This window comes from Bos mutus, chromosome 5, assembly GCF_027580195.1.
Source record: "Bos mutus isolate GX-2022 chromosome 5, NWIPB_WYAK_1.1, whole genome shotgun sequence".
NCBI lineage: Eukaryota > Metazoa > Chordata > Mammalia > Artiodactyla > Bovidae > Bos > Bos mutus.
In genome coordinates, this window is record NC_091621.1 from 5556309 (window position 1) to 5572178 (window position 15870).

Below are 15870 nucleotides of genomic sequence, written 5' to 3' on the forward strand. Positions count from 1 at the left end.
AGTTGAAAGGTGGTCGTCAAGGGCTGAGGATACGGAAAATGGGGAGATGTTGGTCCAAGGGTATAAACTTAGTCATAAGATAAATATGTTCTGAGGATTCAATGTACGTCATGGTGACTATAGTTATTAATAATGTACTGTGTACCTGAAATAGGCTAAGAAAATAGATTTCAAGCATTTTCATAAAAAAATTAACTATGTAACATGATGAATGTGTTCATTGACTTGATTGTAGTACTCAATTCACAATGTACACATGTATTAAAGCATCAAGTTGTACACTTTAAATATATATACTTCTGTCAATTATACCTCAATAAAGTTGGAGGTGGGAGGGGATTAGAGACAGCCTAAATCTCTGAGGACCTCACAAAGTGCCATCTGGACACTAGACTGCCAATTCTGGGCTTTTATGTAAGAGAGAAATTTCTATGTTGTAGAAGCCACAGTTACTTGAGGTCTCTGTTACTGCTGAACCTAATCTTGATATTGTATTGCATTTTGTTGCTTCCTTGTTGGTATATTTTGTAATATCTCATATCCCAAAACCTTCCCCCAGAGGTTTAGATGAATCATATCTGGAATCTCTAGACTAGAAAATTAAATTTATTATGTCATCAATTACACACATACATGCATTAGGGGCATCAATTAGCTTTTGTTATTGACTGCTTAGTGTAGGCCAGATTTGATGTTATACTTTATGTGCATGATTTTATTTAATTATTATAAAAAAGCTTATGATGTCAGGACTTTTATTATCTTCTCCTTATCAGTGAGGAAGCTGTAGATCAAGAAGCTAAGTAAACAGCTGGCTGGTAACCAAAGCAAGGCAGCCTTCCCTCTAAGCCCATGTATTCACTGGACACTTGCTACAGGAGGGTCTCAGGAGAGACCCTTCCTTTGTCTACCCATCAGAGAGCTTTAGTTGAAAATCCATTGACTGCCAATGCTGCAAATGGCAAGAACTCCAGAAGTGAAATTTTGCTACTGGCCAGGTAACCTGATACCCTCCAGAGAGAGATCCAGAAAACTAAAGAGTAAGGAAGGAATCCCTCTGCTGACCTCTCTAGAGAAAGCCAGAGCCCAGAGGAACTCACCTTTTGGTGAGTAAATTTGTGGGGATAGTGGGAGGTGAGTGTGAGATTCACAGCACAAGCAGAGCTATGAAAATGAAATCTGAAGCCAGAATGATACAGACACACAGAAGCTATCAAATCAGCTTCATATCTAAAGATTTAGAGCGTTAAGGACCTGAAACTCATATTCACAAGAAAGGCATTCAGAAAAAAAAAAAAATGATTTATACGTTTTGCTACCCTGACCACAATGATAACGCCCCAAACATGCTGAAAGGAGTTCGGGGTGGAGATTAGGAATAAAGTATCCTGTGCTCTGGGAAAAACTGGCAGAACAGGCTTTCAGAGAGTTAAATATTTTCAGGAGGAGGTTTTATGAGCTTGAATTCTTACATCTTGTCATATCTACAAAAGCACTAAAATCGTTAACAGTGACATCTGTTCCTCATGACTAACAACAGCCCTCTGCCAAAACGTGTGTCTGACTGCACGTACCCGCCTCTCCACTAAGACCATCTGCATCACTGACCCTCCCTCCTCTTCTTTGAAGCAGCTCCTCAGAGCTATCTGAGAAGCTGTCGCCCCCTGGGGTATAGTTCTCATTTTGCCCCCAAAGAGCTCAACTCACAACTCTCATGTGCTTTATATATTTGTTTTCAGACAACAGTGATTATGTTCCCTTCATCATCCAGGGCATAAACGCTCATTCATTCAAGAAATATGTATCGAGGGACTACAATATGCAGTGGCTTTGCTAAGCAGGGACTGGGTCACACCAGGAAAGGAAGGAACCCTCCAGGATGGTGGCATCAGGTAGGAGACTCAGCTATAAACAGATCTTTATAGCTCAGGGTGCCATCCACCTTTATGGAGGTGGATACAATGAGAAGCCATCTTTGGGTCAGTGAGTGTCTAAGACGATGGGGCAGGAGGGACATCTAGAAAAGAGTGGCAAGAAAGGAGCGAATGCTCCTAAGAAGGGAGGTACAAGTGCCAAGGCTCAAGAGAACCTGTTGCCTTCCAGAAAGTGTGCTTTCTTAGAAAGGCTGGAGCCCAGGTGTAAGGACAGAGAGTATTCTTAAAGTGATCAACTTCATGAAATGCTGCAACAAATTTACATTTTTCTGGTTGACCATCATTCATAGCTCCTGCCTGTACTTTCCATGGTGTTTGAGAAACATGATTGTTTCAAACTCCTCTCCTTTAAGAACAATGCAGTAAACCACTGTAACCTGGAAGGGTTAATTTTCACTCCACGCTGGATCTGTTTCTATGACTTTAACCTTTGCTTTTATTATTATATTCATACATAAACCTAGACAGTGCATTAAAAAGCAAGACACATCACTTTGCCTACAAAGGTCCATATAGTTGAAAGTATGGTTTTTCCAGTAGTGATATATGGACTTATTTCAAGAGAAGGCCATAAAGAAGACTGAGTGCTGAAGAATTGATGTTTTTGAACTGTGGTGCTAGAGAAGACTCTTGAGACTCCCTTGGATAAGAAGGAGATCAAATCAGTCAATCCTAAATGAGATCAACCCTGAATATTCATTGGAAGGACTGATGCTGAAGGACTGAAGCTCCAATACTTTGGCCACCTGATGGGAAGAACTGACTCATTGGAAAAGACTCTGATGCTGGAAAAGATTGAGGGCAGAACAAGAAGGGGACGACAGAGGATGAGATGGTTGGATGGCATCACTGACTCAATGGACATGAATTTGAGCAAATTTCCGAGAGATAGTGAAGGACATAGAAGCCTGGCATGCTGCCATTCATAAGGTTGCAAAGAGTCAACCCACTGCCAATTCCAATGTGTCAGACCTCAGCTAGTGACATCATTTAAATGCAAAAAGTGTAGCGAGAGACTGAGGCAGTTGATGTGGTCTGTCTGGACTCTCATAGGCCCTGGAGATATCCAAACTAATCGACAGTGACTAGCACTTAACAGATGTGTGTGGAAATTATGACCTCTGCAGACTAAGAAGTCCAAGATCAAAGTGCTGGCCAATTCCTGGTGAGAACCCTCTTCCTGACTTGCAGACAATCGTCTTCTCACTGTGTCCTCACATGGTGGGGAAGGAATGACCTCTCTTTCTTCTTCTTGTAAAGCCACTAACCCCATCACAAGGGCCCCACCCCAATCTCATCCAAGTCTAATGACCCCCCAAATGCCCCATCTCCAAATACCATCACATTGAGGGGTCAGGGCTTTAACATATAAATGAGTTGTTGTAGTTTACTTGCTAAATCATGTCTGACTTTTCTGTGACCCCCATGGACTCTAGCCCACCAGGCTCTTCTGTCCCTGGGATTTTCCTGGCAAGAATATTGAAGTGGGTTGCCATTTCCTTCTCCAGGGGATCTTCCTGACCCAGGGATCAAACCCATGTCTCCTGCATTGCAGGCAGATTCTTTACCACTGAGCCATCTTGGAAGCCCATATGAATGTGGGGAGTGCATAATTGTGTCCACAGTACACCCCAAGTGAGACTTCATCTCTTAAACATTTCTACAATTCTCTAAGTCATAAATAACTCCTGAAAGTGAGACTGGTCCAACTTCCCAAAATATTTGTTTTTTTAGCCATGATTAAGTGTGAAACATTTTATCTCAGCTGGGAGAACATCAGGGAAAAATCAGTTCTGTATGAGTCAAAGTTCTTTCATACAGAGGCTTTGTGACATTCCTCTTTCCTAAAGAACACTTAGAAATTACACGAGGGCAGAAGGTCACAGAGAAGTGAAGGGAGGATGGAAAATAGGCCTATGTCACCCAGAATTCAAGCGTCCAAACAGTTCTGTTCTCTTGCTCCTTAGCCTGAGCTCAGCTCTGGAACCAATTGCACAGCAAATGAGACACACACAGTTTTGATTACAAGGAAATACCTCTAATTTGTTTATTTTGGCTGTGCAGAATGCAGGATCTTGGTTCCCTGAACAGGGATAGAACCCATGCCCCCTGCAGTGGAAGCACAGAGTCTTAACCACTGGACCACCAGGGAAGTCCCATAAATCTCTAGTTTGTGAGACAGAAACAATTAGGGGAGGGGACAAGATTAAAAACAGTAGTCAGCATTGAGTGATTTTCTTGAACCGGGGGAATTATCTCTGGAATAATTTAGTGAGATGGCCTGAGCTGGTGCAGGGGCCAAAAGGCTGATTTCATGTTCATTCCACATTGATCTCTGCAGTGGTTGAAAAAAACTAAACAACTCTGGCAAGATCAAGCATCCATCTCTTAGTACCTGACAATGAAGCAGAGAAAGAGAATCCTGAGCAGAAGGTGGAAACAGAGAAAGTCTTAAAATATGTATGACTGATTTGGTTACCTCTTAGGAGGCTCTGGGGAAGAGGGAAGAAGTGAAATCACATTTCTTGAGAGCTCACTGGAATATGAGGTCTTAGAAGGAAGGAAGCTGGTCTGTCTTGTTCACTAGTTTGTTTCCAGCTCCCGGCATAGGTCCTGACATGCAGTAGACATTCACTGTTTGTTGAAGGAAAGACAGACATGGCATAGAGCAACCAGTGGCAACCAGTAACTATTTTGAAGAAATGAATCTATCAATGAATACCCACTGTATGCCAGGCACTGTGTCATTCTTTCATTCAATTTACAAATGTTTTACTGAGTGAGCGCCTATCATTTGCCAAGCACTCTGCTGGACACTGGATTCCAACAAGAAAAGAAGCAGTTCTTGCCCTCAAAGAGCCTACAGTCTATGGAATAGACTATGTCAACAACTATGTCGACGACATAGACCTACAGGCCATGGTGATGCAATATATAATGACCACAAGCTGTATATCAGAGCTCAGACAAGCATAGGAGAGGTCTTAAGTCCTCCTGGAAGAACCAAGGCAATCCCCACAAAGGAGTCAGCCTTTGAACTGAGACTTAAAATGTGTAAAGGATCTCAGACATTTCAGGCAATGAGGACGGTGTGAGAGAAACTTGTTTACTACAAGAAGCTCATCCTTGGAGGAGAAAAAATTTCTGTGCGGCAAAGAAGTGGGAGAATGGATAGAGAAAGGAAAGAAGAGGCTTCCAGCTACTCATAAAAGGTCCAGATTTTCATTTAAAACAGCTTGAACTCACCCTACAGAAAATAGAAATCAAGTTCAGCTTCATGGGTGTGTAGCTGGTACAGTCCCACGGGACTTCATGCTTCGTTGGGCCCCATGCTTGGATTAATGCTCTGCTGCCAGCTGTTCTGAAATTCTCAATAATTTAATCTTTTTTCTTATTTATTTATTTAATCAAAGTACAGTTTTTGATGTACAGTGTTACTTAAATTATCCTCATGTTTAGTTGTGTCCGACTCTTTGTGATCCCGTAGGCTGTAGCCTACCAGATTCCTCTGTCCATGGAATTTTCTAGACAATAATACTGGAGTGGGTTGCCATTTCCTACTCCAGAGACCTTCCCAACCCAGAGACTGAACCTTCATCTCCTGCATTGGCAGACAGACTCTTTACCACTAGCATGGATTATACAGTGATTTGCAATTTTTACAGGTTTATGGTTATTATGAAATATTGGTTATATTTCCTTTGTTGTAACTTACTTTTTCAAAAAAATTAATTTATTTATTTTAATTGGAAGATAATTACTTTCCTTGTAGCTTACTTTATACATAGTAGTTTGTAACTCTCAACACCCCTCCCACCCTTATGTTGCCCCTCCTACCTTCCCTCTCCCCACTGGTAATCACTAGTTTGTTCTCTCTGTCAGTCTCTTTTCTGTTATATTTGCTAGTGTGTTGTATTTTTTAGATTCCACATATACGTGATATATATGGTATCATGGTATTTGTCTTTCTCTGTCTTACCCTTTAAGTTGACCCATGTTGTTGCAAATGGCAAAAGTTCATGCTTTTTTATGGCTGAGTAGTATTCCCTTTGGAGAAGGCAATGGCAGCCCACTCCAGTACTCTTGCCTGGAAAATCCCATGGACAGAGGAGCCTGGTAGGCTGCAGTCCATGGGGTCGCAAAGAGTCAGACACGACTGAGCGACTTCACTTTCACTTTTCACTTTCATGCATTGGAGAAGGAAATGGCAACCCACTCCAGTGTTCTTGCCTGGAGAATCCCAGGGACGGGGGACCCTGGTGGGCTGCCGTCTATGGGGTCACACAGAGTCGGCCATGACTGAAGCCACTTAGCAGCAGCAGCAGCAGCAGCAGCAGCAGCAGTATTCTATTGTGTATATATGCACATATATCACATCTTTATCCCTTCACCTGTTGATGGAAATAGCTTTATCTCTGAACTTGTGTTTTGTAAGTGAAGTCCAATAAGACAGAGGTGTGTACACACAAGCAGAGGAGGTCTATGCCATGTGTACTTCTGCATTATCTTGCTGCTTCACCCACATGTAGTCTTCACTGATGCTCCATGAGCACAAAATTAAAGTCACATACTATAGCCCCCTAGGCATTCTTAGCCCCTCAAAGCAAGAACAAGGTAAGCATATTATGAAAGGCACCAGCTCCCCCTAAGTGTTGATAGACCATGTGCATTTTAAGAAGTGAGATAAAACAGTTGGGCTAGTTTTGTTCTGTGGGCTATAAATACAAATTATATCACTTCAGTGATTCCTCATATGACTTAAACACTCTTATTTCCATTTAAAACTGGCATGTGCAGATGAACAGTAAAGCTCATGCTAACCATTTCTCATTCAAAATTTTATTTTCTTAGAACATTGTGGCAAATAAAAATACCATGACATGTTGAAAAAGAGATGACCAAAAAGGGGAGAACTTTATATTTTAGTAAATTGAATGGCACTCTCCCCTTGCTTTCTCAATATTTTGCGCCAGGTCCCGTAAGCTATGTAGCTGGCCTTGATGGGGAACCATTAAAAAATCTTGACCAGGGAAGAAAGACACAAGACGAGTTATTTTTTTTCTAGAAAAATAACTCTCAGCAGAGTGGGGAAGTTAATATAGGAGGAGGTACAACAAAAAGAAAGAACACCTATTATTACCGTCATACAGATGAAGGCTGATGAGTCCTGTGCCAGGGCAGTGGAGGGGGATGGAGAGAAAGTGATAGATGTGAGAGGAACTTGTAGGCAGAGTTCAAGGGCTGGGTGAGTCATTCCACTGGGGGAGGGGAAGATAGCTCGACTCCAGACTCCTGGCTTCAGCTACTGGGTGAAATTATTCACTGAGACGTGGAATAGAAGAGAGTAGGGATGGTGAGGGAGGAGGGATAGGTTGAAGGCTGAGTTTGGTCTGGGAGAGGGTAGACTCCTTAAGCCTGAATTTATGCAGTACTTCCTCTGTCTTCCGGTAACTAACCCCATTTCCTCCCGCATCGAGGGTGTGGTCCTGACCTGGGCCAAGCCCCTTGTGTTTTATGGTAGCATGTGCGCACACAGCCACAGTTTGTGATCCAAGGAGTGGATAGGTAGGGGTCCCAAAGCAGGATTACCAGAGTCCTTAACTAACTAAAGATGGGAGACGTCCCTTTGCTCTTCAGTGCCAGAGATGAGCCTGCAGCTGCCAGCAGACATGATTCTAGAGCCTGAGACTCAGGGCTGAGAGAGGGAAGCCCACATGGAGAGGATGACTGGTGGAGAGGCAGCCCTGAGGATTTTGAGTTTCTCCTTCCAACAGTTTCCAGCTTCATGACTGCCCTTCCTGGTTAGACAGTCTCAGAAATCCTGCCTTCCCTCATGCCCCTCCACTTTCTCCCAGCTGTTTATATTTTCCTTAAGCTAATCAGAGTTAGAGTTCTGCCGTGTGTGACTGAAAGAGTCCTATTTAAAACAGTACAGGTGGCCAGGTGCCCATGGAAACAGGCTTTGTAGATACTATCATTCCCATATCGTAGAGAAGTGATCTGAGGCTCAGAAGGTTTGGAAAACTTGAATAACTTGTCTCAAAGTTTCATAGCTAGTAAACCACAATGCCAGGGGTTGAATACAGGTCTAACTGCAAAGTCAGTTATCTTTTTATAATGCCACACTTTCCTCATAATCTGTTCGTTATTTTTAGCATTCTTTTCTATAAATATGGGGCTTCAACTTTAGGGATGGTCTTCTTACTGAACATCCAAGTTTCTTGCTTGATAACCAAATGCTATGAGGACCAGACAGTGGTTTCTCTGGAGCATTGCCCAGGCTCTGACTATTCCAATTTAAAAGTCACTGCTAACAGAGAGCCAAGTTGTTAATTTTGCAGAAGTTTAAAGTCAGTGACCTTATGACCAAGACACTATTTTCTGAAACGGTTTTGTTTTATGAGTTCAAATGGAAAGTCAAGTCTTTAATCTTCAGCAAGGAGGTGATGATAAACTAAGCCCATGGCATTAGAACTTGAGAATATCTCTCTGGGAGTTTTCTCAAGCCTGCTTCTCTGTTCATGTCACGTACTCTTCTTGTTTTAAAAATTGAAGTATAGTTAATTTATAATGCTGTGTTAGTTTCAAGTATACAGAAAAGTGATTCAGGATACATACATACAATCAGGTTCTTTTTAATATGGGTTATTATAAGATATCGAATATACAGTAGGTCCTTGTTTATCTATTTTATATATAGTAGTGTATATCTGTGGAGAAGGAAATGACAACCCACTCCAGTATTCTTGCCTGAAGAATCCCAGGGACAGAGGAGCCTGGTAGGCTGCCATCTATGGGGTCGCACAGAGTTGGACACAACTGAAGTGACTTAGCAGCAGCAGCAGTGTATATCTGTTAATCTCAAACTCCAAATTTATCCCTCCCCTTTTCCCTTTGGTAACCATAAGTCTGTTTTCTATCTGTGAGTCTATTTCTGTTTTATAAATAAGTTTATTTGTATAATTTTTTAGACTCCATATACAAGTGATATCATATGTTTGCTTTGTCAAACATACTTCACCTTGTATGATAATCTCTAGGTCCATCCATGTCACTGTAAATGGCATTATTTCATTCTTTTTTATGGCTGAGTAATATTCCATTCCTAAAGGAAATCAGTCCTGAATATTCATTCATTGAAAGGACTGATGTTGCAGCTGAAGCAGCAATACTTTGGCTACCTGACTTATGGGAAAAGACTCTGATGTTGGGAAAGTTTGAAGGCAGGAGGAGAAGGGGACGACAGAGGAGGAGATGGTTGGATGGCATTACCGGCTAAATGGACATGAGTTTGAGCGAGCTCCCGGGGTTGGTGATGGATAGGGAAGCCTGGCGTGCTGCAGTCCAAGGGATCACAAAGAGTCAGACATGACTGAGTGAGTGAACTGAACTGAATATTCCAGTGGGGCTTCCCTGGTGGCTCAGATGGTAAAGATTCTGCAATGTGGGAGACCAGGGTTCAATCCCTGGGTTGGGAAGATCCCCTGGAGAAGGGAGAAGCTACCCACTCCAGTATTCTTGCTTGGAGAATTCCATGGACAGAGGAGCCTGGTGAGCTACAGTCCATGGGGTTGCAAAGAGCTGGACACGACTGAGCTACTAACTCTTTCACTACTTTTCAATATTCCATTGCGTATATTTACCACATCTTCTTTATTTGTTTATCTGTTGATGAACATTTAGGTTGCCTCCATGTCTTGGCTATTGTAAATAGTGCTGCTATGAACATTGGCTGGAAAATCCCAAGGACGGGGGAGCCTGGTGAGCTACAGTCCATGGGGTCGCTAAGAGCCGGACATGACTGAGCAACTTCACTTTCACTTTTCACTTTAATGCATTGGAGAAGGAAATGGCAACCCGCTCCAGTGTTCTCGCCTGGAGAATCTCAGGGACGGGGGAGCCTGGTGGGCTGCTGTCTATGGGGTCACACAGAGTCGGACACGACTGAAGCACCTTAGCAGCAGCAGCATGAACATTGGGGTGCCTGTATCTTTTTGAATTAAAGTTTTGTCTTTTCCAGGTACATGCCCAGGATTGGGATTACTGGATCATATGGGAACTCTATTTTTAGTTTTGAAAGAAATTGCCACAGTGTTTTCCCTAGTGGCAGCACCAAGTTACATTCCCACCAGCACTGAAGGAGGGTTCCCTTTTCTCCACACCCTCTCCAGCACTTATTATTTGTAGGCTTTTTGATGATGGCCATTCTGACTGGTGTGACGTGGCACATATTCCTCTTTATAGAATTTTTTCCCCTTTTATTCAAATTAACCTAAATGCAATCCAAAGAGAATCATCAGTTAACTCATTCTAGGAAACTATAGCAGAAATCACTGTCCCCAAATTATTACTCCCCTTTTTTTTCTTTCAATGATTGAATAGTATACCATAATACCACATTTCGTTTATCCATTAATAGATTTTTTAATAAATTTTTAAAAATTGACATTTTTGGCTGTGCTGGGTCTTTGTTGCTGCATGGGCTTTTCTCTAGTTGCAGTGAGGGGGGCTACTCTCTAGTTGTGATGTGCAGGCTTCTTAATTGTTAAGTGACTCCTCTTGTTGCAGAGCATGGGCTCCAGGGTGTGCAGGCGTCAGTAGCTGTGGCTCCTGGGTTCTAGAGCACAGGCTCAATAATTGTCGTGCGTGAACTTATTTGTTCAACAGCATGTGAGATCTTCCTGGACCAGGGATTGAACCCATGTCTCCTGCATTGACAGGTGGATTCTTTACCACTGAGCCACCAGGGAAGCCCTATCTATCGATAGTTGATAAACATTTGGGTTGTTTCCCACTTCTTGGCTATTATGAATAATGCTACCCTGAACATTCATGTATAAGCTTTGGTGCAGACATATCTTTTCAATTCTCTTGTGTTTACACCAGGAAGGAGTTGCTGGGTCATTTGATAACTTTGTGTTTAATATTTTGAAAAGCTGCCGAACTATTTTCCACAGTGCTATGCCATTTTACATCCCCACCAGCAGTATATAAATAGAGTCTTTGGTTTTAGCTGGGCATACTAAGCCTGGGAAAAGGTCAATTTTCTAGCTTCCCATATATCTATGTGTAGCTGTAAGAGTAAGTTCTGGCTTAGGTGATGGAACCTAAGAAGAAGCAGTACGTGCACTTTCTGGTGGAAGCATGTCCCCTGCTGCTTTATGCAACCTGCTGGTTTGGAAGGTAGACTTAATGACCAGAATGCCAGCAGCCATCTTGGGCCATGGAGTGACTCTGGGAAGGGAAGCCGGAGGACAGGATAGAAGGAATCAGTGACGGATACTGAGGAAGGCCATGCCACCACCTCTAGGCTTCTTAAGTACTTAAGAGAAATAAAGTTCTATGGTGTTTGACACCATAATCTTTTTCTAATTAGTTACAGTCATATTTAACCCTACTGATACCTCACTGAGCAAATTTTCATTGAAAGCCAATTATAAATCAAGTCCTGAGCTTGGTGTTGAAGAAATAAAGATGTGTGAAGTAAGGCCTGAGAAAATAAAAGCAGTCAGAAAAGAGCTCCTCCATCTTTCTCCATTTAATCTACCAACCTACTGTCTTATCTATCAACCGAATGCTCTATCCCTGCTTCTATTCCCCCCATGTGTGACTGGGTTCCCACTCCTTTTCGTCTGCTCAAGGACTGTGTTCCTGCAATTATCTCTCCTCCCTCCTGTATCTTCCGTTTCCCCTGTTCCACTGGTTTATCCTCATCAGTGTACAAATAATCTAAGAAATACAGTCTTCTCATCCCTCAGTTTCTCCCAGACCTTTATGTTTTCTTTAAGCAAACAGGACTTAGGTTTCTGTCAGTTGCAACTGAGAAAGTCCTGACTAATACAGGACACATAGATAGTTGCCTATGGAAACAACACCTGTACTTTTCCCCATTGGTCTTCAATGGGTAAAAAGATTGTAGCTCCGTAGAGTTCAGCTGTCTCTCCCCAGACAACATGGCAACTCTAAATTGTCCATTTCTCTACTTCCTGTCAGCAACCTCACAGCTGTCCAGGGATTTCAGATACAGCTGGGTGGATGTTTGCAGGCTACCCTCACAAGAAGTTAATAGGGGCAGATACTTATAACGAAAAATGTCTCTTGTTTACATAAAAACTCCTCTTACATAGTTTTGTACAGATTAACTATTGAAGAGGAGAATCCTTGGATTCAGAATTTAAATGAGAATCACAAAGAAGATAGTAAAATAAGTGGGAGACACAGTGCTTAACACTGAGCAGCCTATATTTATTACATGAATGAATAATTGGATAAGTTAATGAAATTAATTAAACATTTACAAATGTGTTGTATTCCCAGATTGGTTTTATAACTTAGTTGTTTTGAATTTGGGATGCATTTTCCCATAGAAACAATTTTATAAATGGTACTTAAGGGCCAAGAAATCCCACTAAGGTTGTTTAGCCCATAATGTAGCAATAAAACATAGAAAAGTAATGGCATCATGTAAGCACACAGTTTAAACAATTTTGAATACTGGTGTTTCAGAAAGAGTAACTTTAATCAGGAGATGAGGGGTGCATGAAAAATGTTGTGGCAATTCCCAATGGGACTTCTGAGACCTTTCAAGTATTCTGTCCCCTTTTTACATCTATTTCAAATAAAAATGCATGCAATATCTCTCCCTTGATACAATCTTGTACTATTCTTATCTTCAGAAGGACTTTTAGTGTTTGTCTGGTAGGCAGTTAACAACTGTTGTGTTTCCAATTGAATGGAAGGGTAGAAACAAAGCAAGATGGAAGGTTGAGGGAAATTCCTCTTAATTGGAAAGGAGTTGGAAGAAATGAGTGTGCTATAAATAGCAAACTTGTATTTGTTATTATGTGTCTCAGTATTCAGAACAGAGGGAAGGTGATACAGAGAGACTCACTATTTATAGACAGAGTAAGACCTGCATATAGAAAGAAAAGGCCCTACAGAGTAAGTCAAGCTGGATGACAATCAAGTCACATAGGATGACAGTCAAGACTCAGAGGAGGTAGCAATCTTTGGTGCTAGGAAGGGAGGAGAAAGTGTTTGAGTCTGACCTTGTGGAAAAAGATTTCAGTCACAAAAGAGTTGGGAGGGGGTATGAGGTGAAATTAACTGAATGATGTGCATGAGGGCTAAGGAGCTTTAGTTGTGTCTGACTCTTTGCCACCCTATGTACTGCATCCTGCCAGGCTCCTCTGTCCATGGGATTCTCCAGGAAAGAACACTGGAGTGGGTTTCCATGCCCTACCTGTAGGGAATCTTCCAGACCCGTGGATCCAACCAGCATCTCTTAGACCTACTGTATTGGTAGCTGGGTTCTTTACCACTAGCGCTGAATGATACTTGATAGAAAATACAGGAAAAGGAAGAAACATGGTATGAGCGTGATTCTACCCAATAAGAAGAAAGAACATGGTGGGGAAAGGATGGTGCATGATTTCCCCATGGAGCCTACACCATGGCTCAGGAAAGGTTAGTGCTGTCTAGAGCCAGACAGGGAATAATGGCCTTGGAGTCTTCAAGTGATCAGGCAGAACATCACTGGCTTTTCAGAGGTGTTTGCAATTCAGACTGTGCCTTAATATACCTAGGTGTTTCTATAAAACACAGAATTTGTATTTTTTAAAAAATCATATTCTGCTTGCCTTTTTTGTTTGTTGGTTTGGTTTTGGTGTTTTTGTTTGTCTGTTTTTGGTGATATGTCCTATTACGAAAATCTTAGATTCCTAAAGGAGTAAAGATTCTGAAACCCTTGCCTTTGGTATAAGAAGATACCAAGTTTCATTTGCCAGTATTCACCATCACCTCCTCTTCCCTCTTTCTCTTTTTCCTCTAGCTTCCATTAACTGACTCTGACCAAATCATTCTTGCTGCTGCTGCTGCTAAGTGGCTTCAGTCGTGTCCGACTCTGTGCGACCCCAGCGACGGCAGCCCACCAGGCTCCCCACCAGGCTCCCCCGTCCCTGGGATTCTCCAGGCAAGAATACTGGAGTGGGTTGCCATTTCCTTCTCCAATGCATGAAAGTTAAAAGTGAAAGTGAAGTCCCTCAGTCGTATCCCACTCTTCCCGACCCCATGGACTGCAGCCTACCAGGCTCCTCTGTCCATGGGATTTTCCAGGCAAGCGTACTGGAGTGGGGTGCCATCGCCTTCTCCGAAATCATTCTTAGGGTCCCTTAAAAAAAATCTCTAAATGACAACACTGAACTAGATCATCTACCCTAAAAACTTAATTAGGACATTTTCCAAAATGATACAACATACCAATTCACGAGGGCGAGACCTAACCATATTAGCCAAATAGCTGTGGTTTCCCAAAAGGTTACTTCCAAATACCACAGATGATTCAGTTACCTATTTTTTTTTCCTAGAACTAGGTGACCTCTCTGCTCTCAGAGCTGTCCCGAGGGCACTGAGATTTTTCTAGAAAAAGTGGTACGCGGAGCTTAAGATTTTCACACAGCATTGCACAGATTTTCAAAACCTATCGGCTCTTAATCTCCTTTACTCAAAAAGTCTGGGTACCACAAGCAGATAAAACCTTATCTTTGCGCTCTTGTGGCTCAGCTGGTAAAAAATCTGCCTGCAAGGCAGAGACCTGGGTTTGCTCCCTGGGTTGGGAAGATCCCCTGGAGAAGGCAAAGGCTACCCACTCCAGTGTTCTGGCCTGGAGAATTCCATGGACTGAATAGTTCATGGGGTCGCAAAGAGTCAGACACGACTAAGCGACTTTCACTCACTTCTGCTCTTGAGTTCCCCCTCCTGGGCTTTAGATGCATTCTCGAGCTCAAGCACTGGCCCCTTAACCACGAACCCTCACACACTACTCTCTGGGAGCCCGGCGGGGTATGCGGTTTCCCGCGAGAGAAGGGCGCTGGCGGAAGCGGGGCCGCCACACTTCCGGTGGCCGTGTCGGCGCTCGCCACACTTCCTGTTGTTCCTGCTCAGCTGAGGGCTGGGCTGAGAGGAGGGCCGGCGGGCGGACGGCGGCGGCCACTGGCCAGGCGTGGGCGCGCGTGGGGCCACCCAGGGCACAGAGCACACGCTCGTCGCCTGAGCCTGGACTGCCGCGCCGTCCGCTCTCCGTGCTTCCATCCGGCCCTCGGCTCTCCGCGCGGCACCATGCCCGCTGTGGACAAGCTCTTGCTAGAGGAGGCGTTGCAGGACAGCCCCCAGGTACCTCCCGCCGCCCGGGTCCCCTTCGCCCGAGGGCTTGAGGCCGAGGAGGCCCTTCCAGCCCCGGGGTGGAGGCGGGGAGTACGCCGGGCCACCTTGGGGGCAAGGAGGGGGCGGGTCCCGGCCCAATGTCCTGAACCCGGGATGCTCCGGGACATGGCATCCCTCAGGCAGAGCTGGAGACACCGGGAAAGCAACCCCGAGTCTTTGTGTCCCGACCCCTCTCCAAACTCAGCTGAAACCGGAGCTGCTTGGCCTACACCTAGGCTCCACCGCTTACTAGCCGGGTGCCCCGGGCAGATAATCTTTTTCTGCCTCAGTTTCGTCATCTGTAAGATAGGGATAATAATTGTTCCTGCCTCCTAGAGTTGTTAGAATTAAAGAAATGCCTGTAAAGTTGTTAGCGAGTAATGTCTGGCACAGAATAAGAAGTCAGTCTTATTACTGCTGCCGATATGCTGGGACCTGGTGGATTTAGGGCCAGAGTGAGAGGCAGAGAGCCTCGACCTCTTTCCCAGCGATGCCAGAACTCCCCTTGGCCCTGTTTTCCCATTTGTGAAGAGGAAATTGTAATAATACAATGCCTCTCTCATTTGTCGCACAGGGAAACTTCATTAGCACTCCCCAGATGAGATTCAAGTCCTTTGAGCTCTGCAGAAAGCTGGTGTGTAAATATAGTGAGTGCAGAATGACTTTAGTTCCTAATCAGTACACCTTTCCCCAGGGAACCTTTGTTCACCTTCTTTCACGTTTCCCCAGCTTCTTA

The 15870-nt window shown here is 43.5% G+C and overlaps 1 protein-coding gene across 3 annotated transcripts in view; it reads left to right on the forward strand.

The window, feature by feature from the left end:
• Positions 1-14893: 14893 nt before the first annotated feature.
• Positions 14894-15870, forward strand: part of APPL2 (adaptor protein, phosphotyrosine interacting with PH domain and leucine zipper 2) — a 51649-nt gene continuing 50672 nt past the window's right edge. For all 3 annotated transcript variants that reach the window (XM_005899062.2, XM_070370228.1, XM_070370229.1), the window contains exon 1: positions 14894-15104. In XM_005899062.2, the coding sequence (XP_005899124.1) occupies positions 15051-15104 (54 nt within the window). In that variant the 5' untranslated portion in view covers positions 14894-15050. The remainder of the gene's footprint in view (positions 15105-15870) is intronic.